General features: G+C 47.5%; 1 protein-coding gene across 1 annotated transcript in view; it reads right to left on the bottom strand.

Annotated features, from left to right (window-relative positions):
* Positions 1 to 17,552, bottom strand: part of PITPNA (phosphatidylinositol transfer protein alpha) — a 48,226-nt gene extending 30,674 nt beyond the window's left edge. The window contains exons 1-4 of the mRNA XM_077165473.1: positions 17,303 to 17,552; positions 13,435 to 13,465; positions 8,088 to 8,233; positions 3,232 to 3,323 (exon numbers count right to left, since the gene is read on the bottom strand). Of these exons, the coding sequence (XP_077021588.1) occupies positions 3,232 to 3,323; positions 8,088 to 8,233; positions 13,435 to 13,465; positions 17,303 to 17,322 (289 nt within the window). The 5' untranslated portion in view covers positions 17,323 to 17,552. The remainder of the gene's footprint in view (positions 1 to 3,231; positions 3,324 to 8,087; positions 8,234 to 13,434; positions 13,466 to 17,302) is intronic.
* Positions 17,553 to 26,583: the final 9,031 nt, after the last annotated feature.

The raw sequence follows: 26,583 nt of genomic DNA on the forward strand, positions 1-26,583 counted from the left end.
ATTGTGACTGAAAGGCCTATATCTAAAAAACTGCCCTGTTCTCATTGGAAAAAAATCATGCTAACAAAAAAGGAGATGAAGGGTATACTATCCATCAAAGTTAATTCCAAAGAGGACAATTTGGCAGAAACTCTCCAGCACTGTCCTGGGGAGCAGGAGCCTTGGCCTGGGTGTTTGATGCATCTAGCAGCTCCAGGCCAACCTGGCTTGAGGACACTGGCCGTTAAGGTTTCCCAACTAACCATCTTATTCCAAATCCATGTTCTCCAAGCACACTTCTCTTTCTAGTTTGGCTTCTGTAGGGACAGAAGGTGCTAATCAATGAACACAAGATTCGGATCTATTCGGTTATATTTTTCATTCTAAATAAACACACTGGCACTTGAATTATATATTTGGTTTCCCATGTAGACAAATCACAAGGAAATAATGCCCTTATCAGCAAATGAAAATATCTGGCTTCATTCACAATTCTGCATTACAATTTAATTTAACAGATTGGCATTTGGGGTTTTTCTACATTAGCTTTTATGAGTACCTGAGAAATAGACCCACTCTGTTTCGACAAATTACGTCTTTGAAGCCATGAGGGTGATGGCCCCTCCTGGGCTTTGATGCCAACCTGAATGACAAAACAATCTTTCCCGAACACTCTGTAGCCTCCTCCCTGCTCCAAATACTTCTGCACTCAAAGAATTCCCTCTTCTTCAAACTGCAACCCAAAAAATTGGAAAAGTCTCAGGAAACTCTTCGCAGTTGGAAAATAAGGGCTAAACCCTTTGAAATTACTTTAAACCCATGGCTTAGCAATATGGCATTCAGCCAAGGGTTGCAGTTAAAGGGAGAGGTGGAAGGAGGGTCATTTGTGGACGAACCTTCATCTCACCACCTCCTCATGCCCCAACTCATCAGCTTCAGAGGAAAAGAAAGAGAGAAAAGAATATAGCAGAACAGAAGGAGCTAATAATGATTTAGGTTTTCCAAATATGTTATCATCCGCTCAGAAAAAGTGCCTTCCAAAAATGCATGTGGAGTTTTACTCCGTGCTACTTTATCCATTTCACCTCAAAATTTTGATCTACTTAGGCCAAACTAAGATGCTTCAACTAATAATCTTGCTCTCAATCAACCCTGAGGGGAAACTTGTAAGCATCCCTCTTTACCTGTTTATATCTCTTATTTTAAAAGAAAAAGTACCTAACCATACAGATCTAATATTCAACATATTCATTCTGTATAAAGGAGGATTCTGACTGTGAAGTCGGCACCCACTGAAGAAACCAGCTTTCCCTCCCCCTACCCACACCTGCCTCAGCTCTTCATGAAGTATTTAGAAGTTACATTTTTCTTTTGGGCAAGGTTCAGGACAATATGGGAGCTAATATTTGCTGTTGCGAAAGGTACCCATGTCAGCTGCATCATACTCTCCCAGAATTACAGAAGACAATGGCATATTGCAGTTGGGACAAATTTTATATTCAAAACCCCGCCCCAGAGATGGAGAAGTCCATGCTATCTGTTTGCCTCCCTTATGCCAAGTTGGCAAAGGTTCATGCTCAGTGCAGCAGTCCTAGACATCAAGAAAATTAGCCTTTGGCCATACACCAGACACACCCAGCCACATTGCACACAGTTGTGTGTGTACTTTGTTTCCAAGAATTTACCAGCTTCCTGTCTGATGCTTAGGGAGTAGTGATGTTTGCATTTTCAGCTACAGCAATAAAACTCTAAATGTGACATTCCTTTTCCAGGTGTCACCAATGATTGTGCATCTCCTAAAACAAGGTCTTTTTTCCTATGTGGGGATGGAGGATTGGAGAAAGCAATGATCCTGTGTGTTCTGGACTTTAGTCATTCCCACAGTCCACAGGACAAGGATCACATGGGTGGAGCATCTTCATCAGGCACAAACTAGGGAGTGCCCGGTTCCAATGAATAAGGCAAGTAAAGCAACTCAAGTAAGCAGAAGCTAGCAGGAGGACTCCATGGTCAGACAGTGCCAACAGATGGAGGCTGGGTGGAGGAAAGGCTGTACATCTCATAGACAAATGCAGGGGAACCTAGGGATTCCCATGGGAAAGGGATCAGTACCAACTTAGATCCTCCACGAGAACTACTCCTAGAGGTTCTAGAGACTAGGAATTCTGGGGAGCTAAAAGTTGGACCTACTCAAAGGGAATCCAGAGTATCTAGACTAGCAAAGAAAGTTCTCTGTGGAGGCTCAAATCTTTTATTTCTTTTCCTAAATCCCTAGACAGGAGACTGGCCAAGAATAAGAAAAGAATTCCACCCCTATCCCCAACTACAGAACACATTGGTATAGCATAAGCCATCAATTCAGAGCTCTTTGCAATGGCCTACCCTGTGAAGAACAAGTATCTGCCATGCACACTCCAGTGTGTATAACATATTTTGGGAATAGCTGTTTATAAATCCTTAGTCTTCAAATTGGGCTTGTTTCAATCTTTCCCCAACAATATCAGCTTTTCCTTTGCTACTTTCACTTGGTGTCTAGGTTTAGACTGTCCCCAGGGAGGTCAGCCTCTGGTGCCTTTCCAATGACTTCTTCTCTTCAGAGTCCCTGGGCCTTAATGCTGCTTTTCACAGTAAAACTGGAAATTTAAGTATCTGGTAGTGGGGGACAGCTTAAAAAGACCATACACGGACTACTATGCAGCCATTAAAATAAAAAACAAAACAGTAGAGTACCTAGTGACGGGGAAAATGTTCTCCATTTACTGAGTAAAAATGAGCAAGCTGATAATTAGTATAATGTTACCTGAGATTTGTCTAGAAAATGTGTTGGGATTTTGTGTGTGCGTGCACAGAAAAAAGGACTAAAATGCTAACAGTGATTATGGAGGAATGTAAGAATCTTCAGTGTGACTGTTATTCCCTACTGTTTTTATGTATTTTCCAAATTGTATACAGAGAATATTACTTTTGTTATAGTAACACAATCAAATTACAAAATCTCCAAATAAAAGGAGTTCTATGCTATCTCAGGCTGTGACAACTTGGTGACTCCCCCCCAGCTGGCTGCCACATTGGGACAACACTGAGACTACCAGCCTGAAGGGAGTCTCCAACCTCATCCTTCCATTGGCTTAATCTGGAAAACGAAGGTGGGACACAAAGCCCAGATTCACCCCCACTCCTGGACCTACTTGACCACATCCCTTGTCCACCTTGAGGACTCAAACTTGAGCTTCTAGCCAGGTCTGCACTCACCAGTTCTGCAATAAGGGTAGGCATTCCAAGCTTTTTCATGTATATTCAGGGCTCCCTCTGGGGCCAGCATTCGAACAAACGTGGGCACTTTGCTATAGGGAGAGAAAGGGATTATGAAGAGAAATGGAAAGAAAAGACAGTGGGCTTTTCCATCACGTTCTTCAAGCCACAGCTCCAGCTTCTTCAATGGGGAGCTGAGAAACAGGTTTCCATGATACAAGCTGGCTACTCTTGTGTATGAAAAATCACCTGTCAGAGCCTAGCACCCCAGCTCTGCTGGCTACTGATGCCCACCCACAACTTGCCCCAACACCTACCAGGAATAAGATGGCTATCTGCTGTTGCTTATCAGTCATAATACATTTTTCCAGAGCTCACCGTGCCCAGGCATTATACTACATACTTCAAGGATAAGATACAAAGGAGACAACTCCAAAAGTGAAGTTTGATGGACTAGGGTGACTGGTTGACTAATGTACAACACATGGGATCCAGGGTGACCTGGTCTGCTTTCTCCAGATAGGAAACCATCTGTCTGCAATGTCTCAGGACCACATGTTCCCCAGGTTAAAACATTTTTTTGTATTCAATTTTTATCTCGGGTTACAGAACAAAATGTACAGTATGAGCCCAATTTCATTCCAAATGGATTTATATAATCCTCTAACTTGGTTTTTAACTGGTAACCTATAGTCTTCACAGGCTTTAACAGCCTCATCTGCCTAGTGCTTCAGGTTAAGAGTGTGCTAACTCCAGTACAGAGCCTACTCAGGTCTAGAGCTACTCTTCTAATATTTACTCATTCACTGCCTCACTCTCATTCAAGTGAGTATTTCTATGTGCTAGACACCAGGGATACACATAGAAACCAAACAGACATGGTTCCTGCCTTCAGAGAGCTTCCAGTCAAGTGGGAAGTACAGCTAAGCAGACAAACAACAACACTGCATGTGCCATGATGTGTGAACACAGGACTTTGGAGTGTGGGGGATGCAGAATACTGTGAGAATAGGGGGCATATTGGACTGGGGAGGGGGCATAATGGGCTGGGGAGGCTTCTCAAGGAAAGCGGGGATTAAGTAAACATGTTAAAAGGACTTAACTACACAAAAGGATGGGGATAGGGTGTGAAAAAGTTGGGAAAAAGAGAAAGGTGCAGTGTAGCTGCTGCAAGGTACAAGACAGGGAATGGCAAGGAAACATGCAGAGGTGGGTCATAAAAGATCTTGTAAGTTATGTCAGAGAGTTTGAATGTGGACCTTATCCCAATGGAAAAGGGAAGACATCTATAGCTTTTAAGCTGGGGAGCAACAGATTTGTCTTTTCAGACAGATCACTCAATACTGTGCAGGGAAGTGGAAGGCAGGGAGACGAGTTGCTGGCATTCAAGGAAAGCTCTATCATAAGGCTAGTTGAATACAGGTCTATGGAACAAACACCTCAGAGTCTAAATTCCAGTGACAACATCTTAAAATATCAAAATGTTCATGTTTCAACAAAAGATTACAAAAACAAACGAAGATACAGAAGTGATGGCCCAGGCACAGGAGAAGATTAAAGCATTAAAAACCAACAATGATGAGGACCAGACCTGGGAAATACTAAAGACTTAAAAAATGGTCCCAATTATGATCAAAGACCTAAAAAGAAAACATGGACAGAGAACTGAAGGAAACCAGGAAAACAACAGGTGAACACAAAGAGAATATCAATACAGAGATGGAAATTATGAAAAGGAACCAAATGGAGCTGAAGACCACTGTAATGGAAATTAAAAATCCTCTAGAGGGGTTCAAGAGAAGATTGGAGCTGGCAGAAGAATCAGTGAACTTGAAGATAAGACCACTGAAATCATTCAGTCTGAGAAGCAGAAAGGAGAAAGACTGAAAAGTGAACAGAGCCTAAGAACATGTGAGACACCATCAAGCGCACCCACATTACACACTGTGGGAACCCAGGAGAAGAAAAACAGAAAGGGGCAGAGAGAATATTCACAGAAATAATAGCTTAAAACTTTCTAAATTAAACAAAAGCATGAATATACACACCCAAGACCCTCAACAAATGCCAAACAGATAAACCCAAATAGACCCGCACCACAGCATATTACAATCAAACTGGCAAACATCAAAGATAAAGAGAGCTATAAGGGAGAAGCAACATGTCACATACAAGGGAGCCTCAATAAGATTGTGCTGATTATTCACTGGAAACCATGCAGGCAAGAAGGCAGTGGGATGACATATTTAAAGTACTGAAAGCACAACATGGCCAAGCAACAATTACGTATCTGGCAAAACACTCTTCCAAAAATGAGGAAGAGATTAAGATATTCCCAGATAAACAAAAGCTGAAGAAGTTCAGGACCACTGGATCAGCCCTACAAGAGATGCTAAAAGGAGCTCTGCAGGTTGGAAGGAAAGGGCCATAGAACAACTGACTGAAGTCACGTGAAGAAATCTTCAGTAAGGGTAATGACAGGTAAATATAAACGTGAGGACTATTTGTAACTCCACTTTTTGTTTCCTACAGGATCTAAAAGGCAACTGCAAAAAATTTAATGAGAAAACAATGGTTTAACCTCATAATACATAAACATGTAATGTGAGACAAGAACTACATAAAGGTGGGAGAATAGAAGGGTATAGAAACAGTTCATGTATAGTATTGAAATTAAGTTGTTACAAAGGGAAACAAAATTGTTACAAATGTAAGAGGTTACATTTAAGCCACATAGTAACAAAAAAAAATTGGAAATTACAAAAACTCATAGAGACAGAAATTAGAACACAGGTTGTCAGGGGTAAGGGGTGAGGGGTGGGGGCGGAAGGGAATGCAGAGATAATGCATAGTGGGTATAGGGTTTCAGTTTGGGGAGATGGGAAAGTTTTAATAATGGAAAGTGGTGAGAGTACCACCACAGAGTGAATCTGATGAGCCCCACTGAATGGTATGGTTGGGAATAGCTGAGAGTTTATGTTGCATATATGATTCCACAATACTTAAAAAAAAAAAAAAAAAAAAGACGAAGACCAACTAAAGAGATGAGAATTAAAGGCAATACCTGATTCTGGATGTGACCTAGCAAGGCAGGAGAGAAGACTCAAAAGACATTTCTGGGACATACGAAAAAAAAAAAAAAAGGAATATAGACTATAAGCTTTATAGCAAGGTTAAATTTTCTGTACTTGATCACTGTAAGTAAGGTGTTTATGTAAGAAAATATCTTTGTTCTTAGGAAATGTATACAACAGTATAAGTGTTCAAGGAGCATGATGTATACAACATATGTATTCATTCATTCAAGTGTTCAGCAAACGTGGCATTCTGTTAAAATTGGTGAATCTGGGTACCTGAGGGGATAGAGATATGTTGGAATTGTCTGTATAGGGTTTGTATTATTTTCGTAACTGTCCTATAAGTGTGAAAGTATTTAAAAACAAAAAGATGTTTAAAAAGAAATATAATATAAATACACCATGGGGGAGGTATATCCTTAGCCTTAATTTTAATCTTATTTAGCTGTTAACTGCTTAGTAAGGACTGGTTGGCAGTGGGCGGGCAATGATGGCTCAGTGGCAGAGTTCTCGCCTGCCATGCCAGAGACCTGGGTTCAATTCCCAGTACCTGCCCATGTAAGAAGAAAAAACAAGACTGGTTGGCAGTCAACTCAGAATAGGGATGGAGGAGGAACTGGAAGAGGCAAAGAGGGAAAAGGAATGCACTGATATGGAAACTGGAATATGTTGAACACATCCTCCTCTTGGCCCCATTCCACCCCACTTCACAGTATGGCTCCCCTCCTGGTTCTCCTCCTACTTTCAGCACTCACAAATCCTATACACCTCTGGACTAGCACTTCCACATCACCAGACCAACTGACTACATTTAATCAGGGATTTCACCAAATGAAAATGCAATTGGCTTCAGCTCACTTCAGTGACTATCAATTAAGATTCAGATTCATTTTTCCCAGTTCTTAAAATAGCTTTGCTTTGCTTCTGTTGAGCTGGTAGATGTTTACTGTCACTTTTAATACCCTATGGGTCAGCTCACAGTTTACTGAACTACGACTGTTTTAGTTAGGGATTCACCAAATTTGTGTGGTTTGTTATAGATTTTCATTCACAAATCAGTTCAAGCTTCCCTTTTAAATACTTATGTCTTTTATTGAAAGAAAGGTACCAAAATCTCTAATAGCTGACTCCACAATATCTATAAGAATTTAAAGTACTACCTGACCCAGAGATTCTACTTTTAGAAACACGTGCTACAAATTTACACATACAAGAACATAAGGATTAAAGCAGAAGGATTTTTATTGGCGCACTGTTCGTAAACACCTGGAAATAACTATATATGTTTTAAGTTAAAACATATAGTTCAACAACTTAACTATATGCTTTAAGTTAAACAACTTAAAACATATATGTACAATATAATCCTACAGATACTATGTGTAATTTAAAAGAATGAGTCAACATATGCTGAAAGTGAAGAGAGCTATTATATGATAGGGAAGAAAATAGCTAAAGGAAGAATGCCTGTATAGTATGATCCATCTATATAAAATAACAATAAAGGAAACCAGCACACATTTATACACACACATACACCAATGTGTACTTGTATATGCACAGAAAATGGAAGGGCCCACAAAACTAAACACTATCACTTCTGGGGACCAGGACCCTGATGGGGCAGGTATTACTTATGTGAAAAAAAAATGGACTACACCCACTCTCAGGGGTGAAGTAACTTGAGCAAACTGATAGTAACATGGAAACACCCCAATCATCCATAATCTCCACTTCAAAACCAGGCCCATCTTCAATCCTGCCACCCCAACCACATACCTCTGCAGGTGGTAGATCTTGTGCGTGTACTGGCCTTTCTCACCGTCCTTCTCATAGGGCTCATTCACCAGGACCTCCACACCTTCACCACCACCCGTCTCATTTTTACTGGCCTCAGCCACAGAATACAGTTGTCCCACTTGATACTACAGGAACAGAGAGACAAAAATTCTCAACACAGAATCTTCTCGACAGACACGTATAGTCCAGTTGCTGTTAACAGTCCAGTTAGATCACTCTGGGGGACCTCCTCATCTGGAAGGTCATTGTGAAGTTTTCCAGAGGCCTGGCCCAAATCCACCCAAAGCAACTGGAGCAAATGTTGCTCCAAAGCCTCTCTTTACCCTTCAGATGTATTTACTATCACCCTTCCCATTTTTCACATCACTCATCAGAGTTTACTAGGAAAAAAGAGGCAGGTGAATATACTTAATCTCACACCAACATCCAGAAAACAGATTACAGGGTATTACTGAGTCCAAAGTAACTTTTGCTCTGGATGTTCCTCTGATACTAAGGCTCTACAACAGGATCTGGGTTGATCACTGGAAGTCTCTATCCCAGTCAATTAAACACGTCTTAAGATATGTTAAAGAAAGTTGCCCAAAGCTGTGAAATCCACAACCTATGTTGTATAACTGGCTCATCTATTTGTTTTTCTCCAACACTGGGCCCCTCCTCACCCTGCAAAGAGTTCAAAGAAAAGCCTTGCAGGCAACTGAACCTTATGGGGCTTTTCACATTTCCGGTGGGGCTGAAGCAAGTGCTCCTGCTTCCCATATTAGATAGAGCAGATTCCTATCCCATAGTCTGCACTGGCTGTGTACATCCTTGGCATTGGCATTTACCAGATGGCAAAAGTCTGATTTGACTTTATTTGGATCACATGCCACCTCTTGGGGATTGAATCATGTCCCCCAGAAAAGACATGTTCAGGTCCCAACCCCTGGTCCAGTGGTTGTAAGCCCATTTGTAAGTAGGATCTTTGAGGATATGTTTACCGAAAGTGCACCCAAACCGAATGAGCGTGGCCTTAATCCAATATGACTGAAGCTGAAGAGGAAGCCAAAGGGAGCATTCAGAAACTGGAAGTCAACGAATCAAGAGAAAGGAGAAGATGCCATCATGTACACTGTCGTACGACAGGAAAGCCAAGGAACTCCAAAGATTGCCAGCCAACCAGAAGCTACTGACCCTGGGAGGAAGTAAGCCATCTAGCCTCTGAAACCACAGTCCAATAAATTCCTGTTGATAAGCCAACCCACTGCATGGATTTGTTTTAGCAGTCGGGAAACTAGCAGTTGGGAAACTAAAATGCCATCCTATCAAGTCACTGGTCAATATCACTGGCATCATCTGACCCTCTCAGGACAGCTCAGTGTCAGAGCCAATGACCTAGGCAGTGCCCAGATCCAGCCCTGCTGCCCCCTCCTCTCTGAGGGAGAAAAAGGGTGAAAAGAGAATAAACAGCAACAGTTTTATATACAAAGTTATATCTGTACCAAAGGATGCAACTTTCTTATCACTAACAGTGCCAACCAGGCACAGTACTACTACTGTTTAAGTAGTATGAGAAAATCAAAATTACTCGATTATTCACACACTTGGGGGAGGAAATGGGGAAGATAAAAGATTTCCCCACCCTTTCCCAACCCTCTCTAAACTCCTGGTACTCCTAGGGCTGTAGGACAAAGGTTTTTTTCTCTCTTTGGAGTTTAAAACAGAGAAGTTCTACCTCTGGGCAGCCACCATTGAAATCACTGCCTGCAGCGGCAAGGACGAAGGGGCAATGCCCAGACTGCCTTCGGGGCGGCTTCCCCACAGCTTTGGAGGCCTGCTCTGCCCGGCAGCTCCTAAGCACGGCAGGGATATTTCTGTGCAGAGCCTGGAAGGCGAAACAGCAAACCAAGACAATTCATTGCTTACCACGAAGCTGAAAGAGTCTTAACTTCCAAAGCAAAAATCCAGTATAAAATGTCAAAAAAAGATCAAGGCAAGCCATCAAGGCTAAGTTAATCTCATGAAGAGGAACACCTGGGTGAGAGCCAGTCACCTTGACCTTGCTAATCCTTAGCAGCATCAGTGCTGCTTCAATGTCCCCATAGAGTCCCAAACTGCCCCTATGCCTTTCCAACTTCACCTCCTAGCTGAGGCACATGTGAAAACCTCTACCAAGGTGCATCAATGTTTGGCCGAGCTAGGGTTCCTAAGAACAAGCAGTAGCTCCATTTCAGAGATGCGTCACAAGAACATCTAAACACTGACTCAGCAATCCTAAAGGGCAGGCTAGAGAGAGGCCTGGTGGAGGGAACTGTGTTGCTGGCTGATGGTGCTGCTTAGGGAGGGGCCCACGGGCAGAGACTAATCCTCTTCTTTTGGCTCCTCTTCAGCTGCAGGAGTCAGAGGGTAGGCCCTAAGAGGATCAGTCTGTTGGAGTAGCATCTTCCCACTTTAATCTCTCTTGATATTCTGAGCTTTTAATCCCAATGAGCCAGGTAAAGGCAGTTTTATTCATCCAAAGGGGTAAGTAAGATTGGCTTCCACAAGCTACAAGTGAGGGACACTTCTCATGCCAGACAGTTCCCTATAGTATACCTGCTCTGCACCCTGGGGGAGAAGCCAGACTCAGATGGGGTAGAGTTGGGGGTGTGAAACCGAGAGTGCTGAGGAGACTAGGAAGCTATCCAACTCAGGCCTAGGACAGTCCTCCCTGCCCTTGAGATCTGTTTCCTTATCCCAAAGAACCAAGAATCTCACCTGAGAAAAACAGACTCCACCACTTTGACAAACCTTCCCTGGGAAGATGTAGTGGGTAGGCCTAAAATTCCGAGGCAACATGGCATGAAAGACAATATAGCTGCTGGCCCTAACCACATGGCTCTCCCAGGCCAGGCCCTGGAAGGGAAATGAAGAGTAAAACAGCCCTGCCCACAGGAGAGGGAGGGAAAAGGCGGGCCAACCTGAGCCAGGAGCTTCTGGTGGACACACCCACATCAAATAGCCTGAGCTTTTCTGCTGTGCTGCACAATCCCTAGAAACCACACCCCAGTTTCAGATCAAAGGCTCTGGTCAGCCTGAAGCTAATTCTGCCCCAAAATATTGATTCTTGCCATTAAAATGGTTATAAAGGCATGGCTTTCTCTTTTTTCCCAAACTCAGAAAACTGTGAGAGCCTCAAGTCATGGCTTCCAATTTGGGAAGTGAATCCCACAGTCACATGATACCAGGCCATTTCCATGGGAACTGTGAGTCAGATGGAGTTATTGACAAAGACTCTGAGAAGGTCAGTCATTACTTTCCCTCCCTTGGCGTCCCTATTCAAGACTCTGATCCCCAGAACTAAGCTTCAAGCCATCCAACGACCAGCAACTGCTTCAACCCTACCCAGAACATGTGTCACTGCTTTTTCTTCAGTGGTTTCCTGCTGAGAATGAGCTGACCATCACCGGGGAGACAGAAGAATCTTAACCAGCACTAACTTCCCAAACTTCAGCTTGGTAGACTTTGGGCTCTGATTACCCCACCCTACCACTTCCTCAATGCTGAAATAAAAAAAAAAAAAAACTTCACAAACTAAAAGCAGTCCATTCTAGATACTCTCAAGGCGACAGTTACTTTTACCCCCCCAGTTCTTGGGCTCCACAATAAGCAAACAGTGTTTTGGAACCTCCCAGCCCTATAGGCAGAGAAGCCAAGAGATGCTCCAAGGACTATGTTAGGCCCTCTTTGGTCTGCAACACTTATCAGAGACATTCCCACCCCTTCATTCCAACAAGAAATTTCCTGTAAAAAGAAGCATCCAGGGTGGGCCACAGTGGCTGCGGAGGCAGAGTTCTCACTTGCCATGCTGGAGACCCAGGTTTGTTTCCCGGTGCCAGCTCATGCAAGAAAAAAGAAAAAAAGCATCTATTTCACCCCTAAACGCAATACTATGGTACCCCAGAACTCCTGGGGGGACATCTTGCTGATTGGGGGCAGGATCATCCTCTAAAGCAGAGAAGGTGGCATCAAACACTGCGAGTTTGGGGGCAAGAGACCTATTGGGCCTCCTGCTATGGTCTCCTGATTCAGAAAAGCATCACTTTCTATTTTTAGTAAAGACAGCAAGGTCCCCAGGGAGGTAACTTAACAGGGTCCCCCCAAACCAACACTTTGGCAGCCCTGGCAGCTGTTTTCTGAGTTCTGGCCATGTTTCAGTTGCCTCCAGGGATCACAGCATCTATTCAGCCTGCTCCCACCCCCTTCCCAAATTGCCTAGTCTCATTTCATTTATGTTCCTTTCCCAGACCTTGCAGATCATGTTTGAGGCTCCCCTTCTCCCAGTTCACCACAGCTCTTATCAGATGTGCAGCCCAATACTACTCCCTGCCCCACCCATCTTGGGGCCTGGAATTTTGGATATTCGCCTCAGCTAAAGAGTGCTGCAGGCCTTGTTGGCCTGATTTAATTTTTTAAAGGTCCATTTCATACGTGGAACAGAGTGGAAGTTATCACAGGATCTTCATACTGACACTGCAAGAAAGGAAGTTGAAGCCCAGTAACTGAGGGTACTATACTGGCTGACCTACAAACTTCACCCAAATTTGAGCTTAACTATAAGCTTTCTATAGGGACCTGGAGATTCAGAGGAAGCAAAGATGAAGGCTAAGACAGGAGAGAAAGTAGAGGAAGTTCAGAGAAAGGGTGGGACAAGAGAGGCTCTGTGACATGATTTGCTGCTCTAGAGACCAACTCTGAATCAGCATGGCCTTTGAACATTTTTATGGCAAATCTTGCCAGATCTCCATATTCAAAACATCAGGCCTAAGAACCATAAAAGGACAGAGGACAAGTCAAATCTATTTGTTATTCCCTGCCCTCCGTAAAAGGAGGGTTCTGGGTGCCTTGGCCTTCCCAGCAGCTGCCTACTGCAGCTAGGGAGGGCCTCAGACAATTCCTGCCCTGCTAGTTTGTTGCATGACTGGAGAGAGCCATACACACTTCTCAGCCAAGTCATGGAGTGCCCAGAAATGCATACATTTATCCCATCAATAACACAGTCTTAAATGGGCACAGACCCAGCAGGTAAAGAAGCTGATTTCATCTCTATTTGAAGTCATGCAGCATGCCAGCAGCTTGGAGCAGGCTGCACAAAGCTGCCCAGATATATAAAATAATTGCTTCTTTCAGCTGCAAGCGGCACCAGGAAAATCCAAATTGAGTACTGGTTATCTCTACCTTAGAACAAAAATGAAAGCTACACAAAGGACCTGTGAGAGTATGGACCACTGAGAGCCCACCTCAGCCAACAGTCATAAGCAATCATACATATATACATACCCACAGACAAGCAAGAAAAAGGACTTACCTCATCTACAGACACAGGCAAGATGACTCGACTAGAAGAGAGGGAAAAGAGAAAATCAACCTCAGGCTCTGAAACCTACTCAGGGCTCTTCAAACATCACCTTAGAACAGTATTAAGCATTTGGTTATACATAGCACAATACTCACTGTCAGAAATCCAGCAGAAAACAGCCCTCTGAGTGCTCTAAGGCTAGGACCTCTGTGCCCTTCTGGCATCCCATTTAGAACTCTGTGATTCAGTGCAAACCTGCACACCTCCCAACCTTCCCACCCCATCCTCCAGTTACTTCCCAGACCTCTGACTCACATTTGGAGCTGTCTTCCCCCCTCCCAGCCCATTATCTTCCTCAACAGGACTTCCCAATGAGGTCAGTAAGACCGGGATGTTAGGACCCACCTTGCAAACTCTGAAATCACGATGAGGATTTAGACCCAAAGAATCAGGCCGTGGGACTTATATCTCCGGGAATCTAACCTCCTAATATCTCTCAAGGTAAAAGGCTAGGAATGGGGTCATGCTTCTTGGAGCCTTAATCACTTTGAAGGGATGCACCAATCATCTCTGCTCTGGGACAGGGTATTAAAATGCAACCACTACCACCAAGCCACCAAGAAAGGATACCCAACTGGTGTCCTGACCTCCAGAAGCTGTTCAAAGTCACCCCAACTGATCACTTTTTTTTCTTCTCCATTTCAATGACCACCCATAGTAGGAAGGACCAGCAACTCCTCTTGGTAGCTTGCAATTGGAACACTTTTTTGGTTCAGAAAAGCCATGGCCAGCAAAGTCCCCACATCCCACAGAGGTGCGAGGTAAGCAGCACTCCTCCTGGTGGCTTGCAACTGGAGCACAGAGCCACAGCCAACCCCCAGCTCAAGGCTGTGAGGTCACTGAGCTGAGACAAAAACCTCTGGTGTACTTACACAAGTTAAGCCAGTTCCCAAGTTTAGATTCTCAGATCCCAGACCCTGGCTGGAACCCACTGGGCTCTGCTGCCTCTGCTGTGCTTAGTGAAGCATGAGCTGCTCTGCCCCCATTCCTATGCCATGGTTCCGCCAATCTGGCTCCTTGCTCCAGGGTAGTAAATAGTCAGCTCACTATTTTCTGGTTCCATAAAGGTTCCCCAGGAAGCAGAAACACACAGAGAAGTCTGAGAAAAACCACACACCAAGTAGAAAAGTAGCAGGAGAAACAAAATGGGCTCCAAGTCTTGACAGCCCGATAACAATTACCCTGTTCCTGAATGACTCAAATAACATAAATCCTCCAGTTTACTGGAGGCTGCCATTGATGCACTCCTCCCATTATAGAAAGTCAATGGTGCAGAAAAAAATACTTTCAACTTGGAGGCCAGAATTTTTGCATCCTCAGAAGAAACTTCCTAGAAAACAATGAGCCTTTTATCTTCAAGAACAGCAGCAAAATCACATCTAAGAATTTGCAGAAATCAAATTAAGGAGAATCCTGTTAGAGGAAGTGTCAGAAAAATCAACAGGGACAATCTTCAGATACTGGGTAGGTACCAAGTCTCCTCCCAAAAGGGACAGGCATTGGCTAGTTCCTGACAGGATGCTCTGAGGCTTCTTCTGTTACAGTTGCAAACCCAGACAGTTTTCTCTTGCTCTTCAAGAACAAAACCACCTTGGTAGCAAGAGAGTGCAGTTCCAAAGGCAAGGGCCACAGATGTACTGCTGGGGTGACTCGGAGCTGTGCTCACTTCAGTGTGACCTTCACTCGCACCCTTCCCAGAGCTGCAGCAGCAGCAGCACTGTAGCCACAGCCAAGTGGCTCAGAAGCTTTCCCCTCCAGGGATGCACACATGCGCCTGAGTGTACACAAGGCACAGGTCTGGCAGAAAGGAAATGCAGATGCTAGGCAGGTTCTGCATTGCCAGCACCTTGGATCTCTCTCTGGCAGGCTTCACGGGGAGTTAACAAGAAAATGGGAAGGGAGCACCATTCTTCAAAATTCACTCAAATCCCTTCTGAAGGTCTCTTCCCTTTCCAACCAGACCTTCTTTTCAAAACTACAGATTCTAGGATACATCTGGGAATAGGAGAAAGGATCAGGAGAATGGGAAGAGCCTGTCAGTCCAGATATTCAAGATTAAAATCCAAAGTGCACCTGCTATTTTCCACTTGGGATTTCAAGGCTCCTAACCACCATCTAAAGCTCTATGCTCTGGCTGGACTAAGTTCATAAAGGTCGTCAAGAAATAGAGATGGAAAGGCCTCAAGATAATGCTCTCCAGTCATAGTGTCAACCTGGGTGACATCAGGTTCTCTGCTCCCTTTGTTATCGAAAGCTCTGCACAATGACCTAAATATCCTGAACACTTCCCAAGGAATAAGTCTGGTGAGGACCGGGCAAAGTACCTTCACTGGCAAAATGGAAACAGCCCTCCACACACCTGCCTGGCTGCCACTTGTGTTCTACCAGTTCTCCTGTCAGGATAACTCCCACTTCTGGATTTCCTAGGCTTCTGGCCCAATGCTGCCCACTATCTCTCCCTCCAGAAGCAGTCTCACTGTAAATTCTGCACATGCATATGCAATCTCTCCACTTTGAAATGAAAATGTCCCTATAAACCATAAACTTCAGTGATGGGTCTTCTGTACTCAAAAGCATTCCGAAACATCCCTACTCAACATCCCAAGAATTTCAGGAGTAAACCCATCTTCCTGCAACCCCCTCCAGGAGTCACCAGTTTCCCACCCTCAGTCACTACCCAGGAACTCCTTCACTCTTCACAGTCTTTTTAAAGTAATGGCTCTATGGAAATCTGCCATAGATATTGCTTGGATTTCTCAAAGCAATATCCCATCTCTGCACCAAGGCTGAGAATGCCCTTAAAGATAGGCATTTTTCCTATCCTTCACACTCCCCACCCCTTACTCCAGTAATACATATATTCATTCACAAGCACTCTCTTTCTGGTCTACTCTCTATTAACATCCTTTCTCTCCTTCATCACATAACTCCTTCACCTCACATCAGCCCCTGCCGGATATCACTTGGACACCTCACTCAGCATGCTAAGTCCTTTCCAGTCATCCCAAATTTTGTTGTTTTTTTTCCCAAATGCCTCCTTTTCTGCATTTACCATCTGGGCACCCTGTGACCCCAGCCACCCCTTATTTCAGCCTCCTCTGCTCTATCCCCGCAAACCCTTCCCCTGTCACTCAAGCCTGGCCCTGACTCCACTTTTTACAGTCCTTCCCCTGACACACAGGGCAGCCACTTCTCATTCCCCAAGTTCCTCTCATCACTCCTCCCTATCATCCCAACTCCATTCCCTCAGCTGTCTTATCTGATCTTCCCTGACCCTCAATCCTTTCCCCACCACTGGGCACTCACCAGTCGGACCTATCCTTGCCTGATTGCTCTCGGCCCTTCAAATATCTCCTCCCTCCCCCATCGGTCCTCACATTCCCTCCTGCAGTTCCTGGCTAGCCCCTGCATCATCCCTTAGCCTCCACTGGAGAACCACCCCACATCTCATCTAGTGTTCTAGTCTCTGCACTGTTCCTCCGCCCGGTGCAGCCTCCACTGTCTCCTGGGCTCCTCCAAGACTTGACCACTCTCTCTGTCCCCTCAGCCTCACCTGGGCCCTCACCGGCCCCGTCTCCTCCGCCTCTCCTCAGGCCTTTTCAGCTCTAACTGCCCCTTCGGCAGCTCTAGGGTATATCTGGCTCTTCCTGTTCCCAGGGTCCCCGCTGGGCCGCCCAACAGCTCATCCAGCGCCCTCCATCCCCTCGGGCCTCCAGGCCGCCGCTGCATTCCTGCCGCCGGGCTGTCAGTCTCCCCGGTCGTCATCCCCATCCCACCCCCCTCCTCCCGGCTCCCGCACGGCCCGCCGGACACTCACTACTCCTTGAGCAACACCATGTCGTTTCGCGTCTCGACGGCTGCTCGCTGCCCGCCCAGCCTCCCGCCCGCTTCCCGGCGGCCGTTCTCCCCGTGGCCCGGCCCGGCCCGGCTGCCTGTTCGCCTTCGTCGTGGTCTGCTCCGTCCCAGACACTCTCGCTGCGGTCGCCGCGCCGGCTCCTGACGCCCTGGCCTCGCTACCTCCCGCGCTGCTGCCGACGCCGCCCGGAGCTCCGGTTCCGCAGCGCCGCGCGGGGGCGGGGCGTCTCTGCGGCAACCAGAGCGTCATACGCTAGCGGTGCGTGATGACGTCAGCGAGGAGGCGGTGCCTCCGCGGGCTCGCCCCTTCCCGTCCTTAAATGGGCTGTGGCATTAGTTCCTGCGCCCAAAGTGGGCCCTGGGTGTGAGGAGGACCTGGACGGAAGGTGGAGCAGTCACTGAAGCGTACAGTGAGGTCCTAAGTGTTCTTCCGCAGCCGGAACGGATGCACCTGAATGCTTGACCCTGCCGATGAGATAGGCTGAAATCCAGAAAAAAACTGTTTCAAAGTCAAAGTAACATTAACGACAGCCACATTTATGGAGGGCTTCCAATGTTCAGGTACTTAACGCCTCACAACAACCCTACCAGAAAAATATTACTATCCCTATTTTACAGGTGGGGAGCGGAACGCATGTGTGTGTCCATCCACAGCTAGTAAGTGGTCCACGCAAGGTTTAACCCGGCAGCCTGAGTGTAATGTCATTCGTCTAGTTAATATTTGCCGAGTGTTTGCTCTGTGCTCAGCACTGTGCTATCGTTGAGAAGGTGAGTAAGGCAGATACGGTCTAGCCCTCAGCAGCTCAGGGTCAAGGTGGGCTGGGGGGTGAGTGGGTGGGGGGATAGGACCAGGCAATTAGGATGAAAGGGTTCTGAGAAGTGAGACACAGGTTTGAAGGGATTACACTGGATGAGCAGCTAAAGGGACTATGAGGGGTGTGGTCAGGGAAGGAACCCCTGAGGAAGAAATTCTAAGCCAAGATCTGCGGCAGGATGGGGAGAGAAGGAGAGAAAAGCAAACCAGGCAGGGTGATGGCAAAGGCTGGAGGCAATAAGGAAAGTAGGGTGCAATGAGGGGACTGAAAGAAGTAACCGGAGCATAGTTGGGGTGGAGGGCCTGTTGGAGGTGAAAGGGCAAGTTTGGGACCAGATGCTGAAGTTCCTGGAGGGTGACGATAAGGTCTTTGGAGTCTATCCTAAGGGTCATAGAAAGGCATTTCAGGGTTTTAAGCAGTGCTGTGAGCATGTGTGAGTGTTCAAAGGCCCCCTCGCTGGCTGCTAGATGGAGGGGAGTGGATGGAAGGGGGTGGTGCAGAGGCAGGGAGACCAGATAGGGTGCTGCTGCAGTTCACCTGGATAGTGATGGGAAAGGAGAAAAGGAAGGGCTGCATTCAGGAATCACTCAGAAGGTAAAATCCAGAGAGTCTTGCTGACTAATTGGCTGAGAGGAGAATTCAAGGGACGAGGTGAGAAAACTGCCCAGGTTTCTGGCCTGAGGGCCTGGGTAGACAGTACTGAAAACACAGGAAAGGCAGGCTTCCAGAGGGGAAGATAATGACTCCATTGCTGGACTCATTAAGTTCAGGGTGCTCGAGGGCCATCCAGATGGAGATAGTGAGTGAGCAGCCCAAGAGAATGTCTCAGGAAAGGTGGGCAAGGCAGGTGAGCACACTGCTGTCAGCATGACTGGTGCCCCAGCACCACCCTGAATATTACATGCACTGGCCGCTCATTCATTCTACTACACTGGGAGCACGGACAGTTCTAAATATTCAAGTCCAGTGCCCTCGGGGAAGGTCAAGGAAGGGGGCTTTATGACCTAAAGCCCCAGGTGAAGTGAGTGGCCCGGACCTTAGTCTCCTGAACCTACTAGTGTTAAATAAAATAAAATGGCATAAGGTGTCATCAGAAGGAGGACCTCTTTGCAAGGGCTTTTCCAGAAGACAAAACCAATTGACCTGCAGGGTTTTCTGAGAAAATGGAACACACCCGATAGGGTGGCTATTAAACAACACCTGGATAAAACTAGTTTGGTCCAGTAGAGAGAGTTGATCAGGTTGGACAAGCATGCCATGCTAATCAATGTATATCTGCTTCCACATTTCATCACTTGCTTCTGTTTTCATCCTATATGAGCGTCTCCTTTCCACTCCTACACCAGAACTCCCTTCTGCTTGCTGAAGAGGATACTGTCGGATTCGCTCAATAAGCCTGTGAGATCCTTATTGTAATGTTGGAAAGTCTCTCTTTTAACTCCAGCTCAGGGCATTTCCTCCTGCATAATATCAGTGAATGCTGTGGGCTGTTTCTAGGAAGTAACCTAACTCTGCCCTGTGGGAGCTTACAGTCTTTTGGGGACAACACATTTATTCATTCACTCAATAAATATTAATTGCATTTGGCCCTGTCCTAGGCCTTTTTCTAGGCAGGTTTCGGGAGTGACCAAGAAAACGTGCTCCTTCCTTTGCTCAGTGGGAGAAGCACAGTATAAACAAACACAGACGATAACTTCAAGTAGTCATTAAAATTAGGAAGAAGCTGAACAGGGTGACTGTGGGGTGTGGACTGCAGTGGGTGGCATCAGCGGGTGGTCAGGAAAGACTTCCTGGAGGAGGCAATGTTTAGAATGAGATGAGTAAGGAGAAGAATTAGTGACTGCTGAGCTGACTAAACTGACAAGAGTTGAGTTGGAGGGCTGTGCTAGGTGCTGGGGGAAATAAAAAATCAAACCAAAATCAAAATATGTGAGAAACACCTCCCCCCCACCCACCTTTTTTTTGTTGTTGGCATGGGCAGGCTCTGAGAATTGACCCCGGAATGTGGCATGGTAGATGAGAATTCTACCACTGAGCCACCATTGCCCACCCTAACACTCTACTCTTGAGGAGCTCATGGAGAGGATATCTTGCACTTGTGAAAAACCACGTAACTAGTTACTCTGTGTAGCTGGCGACAAAGGTGCATGTGTGTGACTCACAGAGAAGTGCTGGAGAAGGTCTGAGGAGGGACTTCAGCTGGAGTGGTGTGGGAAGTTTCATGGGACACGGGGGACCCTGCCTGACTTAGCTGGGAAGAAGGAACGGCATCTCCGGAAGGAAAATAGCGTATATGCAAAGGTGCAGAGGCAGGGTTCTCCACGGGTGGAATCTGGGGAGTGGAGAGACCAGTACACACCTCTGGTTAGGGCGTGGGGGGAAAGTGTGGTGGGCACACAGGTTAGACTGAGGGTAGAGAAGAAAATATATGATTATTCTATTACAGATCCACAATGCCATTATCATACTTAAACTCATAGTGATTCACATTCCTCTCATTATCTGAAAAATTCATTTTGTTGTTTCTTTCAAATTAGTTCAGTATCCAAACAAGGTCCACCTATTTTTTTTCCTCACATGTTGTTTTTAGTTCTTTAGTTTCTCATGTCTCCTTTGCTCTATCAAGTTCTGCTTCCGATGTGCATGGAGCTGTGCCCTAGAGGCAGGAGCCACACCGAGCTCCCTACCTACGCCCCTGCTGTGAGCCAGCAGTCCCGCCCTGGGAAACTTGCAGTCCCAGCCCAACCACTTTCTGGCTGTTTGACCTTGGGCAAGTCACTTAAATTTCCTCTGCCTCAGCTTCTTTATCTGTAAAAAGGGTAATGATAGTCCCTGCCTCCTTGCTGGAAGTATCAGATAAGGAAATGTATATGAAGCAGTTTGGGCAGTGAGTGACACATTCCTGTATTATCATCATTATTACCAGGGCAGGAGATGTTGTGAGAGGGGGTGGGGTGGATACTACTGCCCAACCCCAGACTTACACGGTCCACGCTTAAAAAAAGAAACAGAAGTCCCGAGTGTCACAGCTGTCTCTCCTGGTCTCTCTCTCTCTCTGTCTCTCTGTCTCTCTCTGCCGCGCGCGCTCTCTTGCTCTCTCTCTCCCTCCCTCCCTCCCTCCCTCCCTCCCTCCCTCCCTCCCTCCCTCTCTCTCTCTCTCTCTCTCTCCCTCCCTCCCTCCCTCCCTCCCTCTCTCTCTCTCTTTCCCTTCCTCCCTCCCTCCCTCCCCCTCCCTCTCCCTCTCCCTCTCTCCCCTACCATCTCAGTCTTTTCATCACCCTATTCTGGGCAATGCATCTTCCACCTGTTTTTTCAGCTTCTTTTGGCAGCTGTCTCCTTTTCCTCCTATCTGTCTGTCTGTTCTGTCTTGTTCTCTCTTCGCTCTGCGCCTCTGGATCTCACAGTTTCAGCTCCTGCACGGTTTCTGCTGGCTGGCTGGCCCTCGTTACCCCCTCCGTTACTGCCACACCTGTAACCCATCTCAGAGTATCTTGGGGAGACTGTGTTTCACTGTTTCCATCCTCTGCTGTATCCCTTCCTGGCTGGTGAGAGCATGCTCTACTCCCAGTCTCTGCCTCAGTCTGTCTCTGCCTCAGTCTGTTTCAGCCTCTTTTTTTTTTTCTTTTCTGTTCATTTCCCTTTGCCCTCTCTTTTTTTAAAACAGCCACCCTAAAAATATTTATTGAGCAGCTATTACATGCCAGGCACCATCCTGGGCACTGGGGATGTAGCAGTAACCAAGGTAGAACAGGTGCTTGCTTTCAAGGGGGCTGCATTCTAGTGGGGAGGCAGGCATGAGACACTAGAGCAGACAAATAAAGGACCCATGGCTGGCCAGCTCGTCCCCCAGGCAGAGGACTGCGTCAGCCAGGCCACAGCCTGGGCAGGGACTTAGGCCCGTGAAGGTGAGGTGGCCCTGCCCTGCGCTTTGCCTGGCGATTTCCCGACCCTTTAATAGGAGCCATATGCCACACAAGATGCCAGCCTAGAGGGTTTACCCGATTTGCTCACCTGACAGCTTTTATTAAGTACCTACCATGCGCCGGACAGTGGGCCCCAAAGGTGAGCAGAGTAAGGTCCCAGCCTGCCGAGGGTAACAATCTAATGCAGAAGGAACACAAGTATATTATTTGCTGGAGTCAAGGAAACACACCACAAGCATTTTGGGAGTCGCAAAGAGGCAAAGAGGACATTTACTGTCTCCTCTTCCCTCTCCTTGCTTCTGGCAGTATTTCGTTTTGTTTAGTCTCTATAGAATTAATATATGTTATATTAAAAAATAATAATAATTGAGCCAATATTTGAAAATGGGGATATTTAATATGAAAATCAGGATTTCCAGCTTCTCTTGAAAAATCAATTCTGCCAATGCTGGGCCTTGTTCCCACTTGGCAATAATTGGGTGGAGCAGTGCCAAGGCTGTCCCCTTAGAGGGGGGCTGTGGCCCTGGCCTCCACACCCCTCACCAAGTCCTTTGGTGCCCCTTTATCATCGCAGAGCTCATGCTGTGGGCTTACTTATATTAGAGAAATATTCTCTCTGTGCCATCTCCTTCAGAAGTGGGAAACTGATTGGTGCACAGCACAGGGTTGGGGCAGAGCCCTTGTCTGCTGCCTCCCTGGCCTCTGCTGGCTTTTGAGTTTGCAAGCCTGACAAGGAGCGTGCCACCACGTACGCGCTCCCATCTGCCGTCTCTCGGCCCTTGGCTGCTGGGCTGGGCAGGAAGCCCGCTCTGCCCCTTCCCTATCTGACCCTCAGGCCATCCACCTCCCACCCCTCCCTGGCCCGAGGGGATCTCCCTGGGACTTCTTTGGAGAATCTCTCTCCCTCCTGCTGCCAACATCCAAGCCCCCAGGGTGTGGTGGGGGTCAAGAAGCACATGTTTCAGACAAGTGACTGGGAATCCAGGCCAGAGACAAGGGCCAGGGGATATGTGATTTAGGGAGAAAGAGACACAGGAATCAAGGAAGAAGAAGCAGTTCTTAGTCACCCTCAGCAAACATTTATTGAGTGCTTATTGTGTGCTGGGAAGATTGCCAGAGGCTAGAAACAGCAAGGAGCAGGGAAGAGTCAAGGTCAGCTGCTGACTTGTTAGGGATACTGCCTTGACCTTGGTTCATTCTGGGAACAGGATTAACCCTTCAGGCACCCCTCTGAGGGCCTGTTTAGGGGTTCTTTCCAGGAATGGAAAGGAATTGGCGAGGGGAGATCTTTCCTGCTTCTCCATCCGGGTAGAGAGGCACACGGACAAGCTCTGCACACCCACACGCGGACAGGCCCAGAATACATCTCTCTCTCACACATGCACGCACACGCACACGCACACAGAGGCCCCACCACGGAGCGTTCCATGGAGGTGGGGTGCAGGTGCTGCTTCCGTGACCCTGACTGAAGACGCCCCACAACGTAGATGTCGAGCAGGGCCTGCAGCCATTTTCAGAAGCTTTTGGCCAAGCCTCTTACCAAAATGTAAAAGACACAGGAGAAAATCGCACATGGGGATAACATCTTAAGGCTTTTGCTTGAAGATGGGGTTCTGAGTGGGGAGTAGTCAGCAGATGCAGACCTTGTTTTCTTTTCTACTTGGCTAAGAGTTTGTCAGGGTCAGAGCTGCCTAAAACAGGCATCCTAACTACACGGCAGGGGCGCACGCCCCCTTCCCCGTGCCATCTGCCCTCCCCCGGCGTAAACAGTGTCGTCCCTAATTAAGTGCCAGGTGTAATTACTGTGCAAGCGCTTTCAGTGCATTTTCACCCAGCATCACAGTGAGGCTCTCGTTATCTCCATCTCACCAATGAGGAAACCGAGGCCTAAGGTCACTGAGATGGTACACGATAAGGCCAGGGTTTAAACAGACCCCTGTGTGGCCTCACAGCCTCTTCTCTTAGCTCTGCCCCTCGTGGCCGCTTAGTGTGCAGAGCTAGAGCCTCCTTGGGGAAGGGGCAGGGGCCCCGGGCTGCTTATGATCCCAATCCAGCCTTGGATCCGCCCGAGAGGGTAAGAACGGCTCCCTTCAGGGTGGACTACCAGCCAAGAGCAGGGGGCGCAGCGGAGGCAGAACTGTGGCCCGTGGGGGGACACGTCACCTCCTGACACTCAGGAAGCTCCGACCCTGCCCCAGAACCAGGGGCACGTCAGGGCACTGGTGGGGAGGTGCGAGCCCACAGAACCCACCTGCTCACCCGGACCCCTGCCCTTGGTGGGGGGGACCACAGCCTGTGGAAACCCAGCCCCTCACTGCGCTCCTAACCCTCATGATCCCTGGTCTATATTAAGGGAAAATGGGCCTTCACCCCTGAATTGGGCCCCTGGCGATTTGCACAGATGAGGCACCTCACTGCCCCAGGAGCACCTGAGAACTCTATCACCCTTCGAAGTGGGGAGGAACTGCTGCTTACACAGGCTGGGCCCGGAAGACCTTTCAGCTCTCTGAGGAGCCCTTCAGCATCGGGTGCCCATGGCTCCCCCCACCCCTCGTCGCCCACCCCCGGTTGCACATCTGCTCAGATTCACACGGGCTGACGGGCCAGCGCACCCAGAACTCCACTTTGGCTGAATATGTTTATGCTTCTGTCTGGGACAGCCCCGAGCGTGTACCCTCCCATCCTGGATGCCCCTCATTTTCAGTGTCCGTGGGAGTGTGAAGGCCTCCTGACCGCAGCTCAGGGCTGTGACAGAGAGGGTTTACGTAGAAGTTCTTTTGATCAGGCTGATACTAGGTACAAGAGGAGAGGGAGATAGAGCAAACCCAAAAGGAATCCTCGCGGACTCGCAGAACCATGTCTTTGGACTTTCTGAGTACAGGCCCACCCAGTGGGAGCTGCGGGCAGAGGCCCAGAGGGCTTGGGGGAAGCCAAGCACAAAGGAACACCTTGACCCCGGAGTCCGGGAGTCTGGAGAAGAGAGGCTTCCCGGTGCTGCCTCTGAGGACGGCATAGCCCACTTCCTCCCTCTCTGGCTGAAACCACAGGGCCCAGCATCACTTCCTGCTGCCTCCCACGGGAGCCTGGAAGACAGGGAGGTGGTGAGAGGGCTGGGCCACTGGTGCCCGCTGCCTTTGAGCCATGCCAGGGCACTTCTTTCAGGTTGGGGGAACCGGGCACTCACTCCTCCGCCCCAAGTACCCATCTGCCTCCAGGGCCAAAATGAACGCCCCCACTGAGTAGAGCTCATCCCACACCCCTGAGGAAGTTCTTGGATCCAAGAAATAGACACCAGGTCCAGACCTGCCCCTTTTTCTCAGGACCTGATGGCCCCTGGGGCTGCTGCTTCAAACAGAATGTCCTGGTCCAGAGGGCCTCAGCTGCTTCCTTGACATCAGCCCCACGGAGGAGTCCTTGTTCTAAACTTGAGCAAGTTACTCCACCTTTCTGGGTCTCAATTTCTACCCCCTGCTGTAAAATAGGGATGATAGTATCTTTTTAACTCCTGGATCCTTATCATGATTCCGTGATAACAACGAGAAAGAGTAACCACGGACCTCTGTAAAAAGTCAGAGCAGGGTAAGTGGCCCCTTACTGGAGGGTGGGGCTGGGGCATGGTTCCCTATGGTTCCAGACCATCTGGCTAGCAACAGCCTCTGCACCTGCTACCGTTTTCATTTTCATGCCTCTAATCTCTATGCACTGTTGGCCCTAGACTGTTTTCCACCCCGAATTCTGGTTTCTCGGTGCCTGCTTCTTCCCTCTGAGTGGGGGGGAGAAACTTCGACTGGGCCCGTGCACTGCTGGCGGCAGCATGGGCTGTGCTCACCCAGCCTCAGTGCATTTTCCCAGCCGAAAGGGCCCTTTGCTGGCTCTTAGGGTTCCCCCAGACAGCACTCCTCTTCACTGGCGGGTCTCACACCATCAGATGCATCAGAATCACTGGTTGGAGCTGAACAAAACATAGATTCCAGGGCCACACACCAGATTCCCTCTAGGTCAGATAAGATCTGGAATCTACGTTGGCTCTGGCATTAAAACCATTCCTCGTCAGTGTGGGGCACCCTTCCTCAAGAGCCATAATGTCCATGTGCCAAGTACTAAGTACATACCAGCACTTGCTGTAAAGAAACATACTTGACCTTAACTTAGCATCTCCCAACGTTGACTAGAAAAGGGGTTTTTTGTTTTTTTTTTAATTAGAATAACTTCTAACATCTCACAGAACTGCGGTTCCAAGGAACCATTTGGGAAATGAGCTCTCGTTTTGTGTAAATGTGTGTGTTATTGGTAGCAGACTGAAGTCTAGAAGACTAGGTGTGTTCAAGGTGCTCACGGCTAAGGCAGGACTGCCTGTCGACAGTTCCCCTCACCCACGTCCCAACTCTGCCTTCTGAGCCTGTAGCTGTCCTGGGGTCACCCTGTGTCCTGAAATCAAAAGAGACCCTAAGTGTTGAAGTGATAGGAAATCTGAGTAGAGGAAGGGAAGGGGTCAGGAGTAGCCT

The sequence above is a fragment of the Tamandua tetradactyla genome, chromosome 6 (genome assembly GCF_023851605.1).
Source record: "Tamandua tetradactyla isolate mTamTet1 chromosome 6, mTamTet1.pri, whole genome shotgun sequence".
NCBI classification, from domain to species: domain Eukaryota; kingdom Metazoa; phylum Chordata; class Mammalia; order Pilosa; family Myrmecophagidae; genus Tamandua; species Tamandua tetradactyla.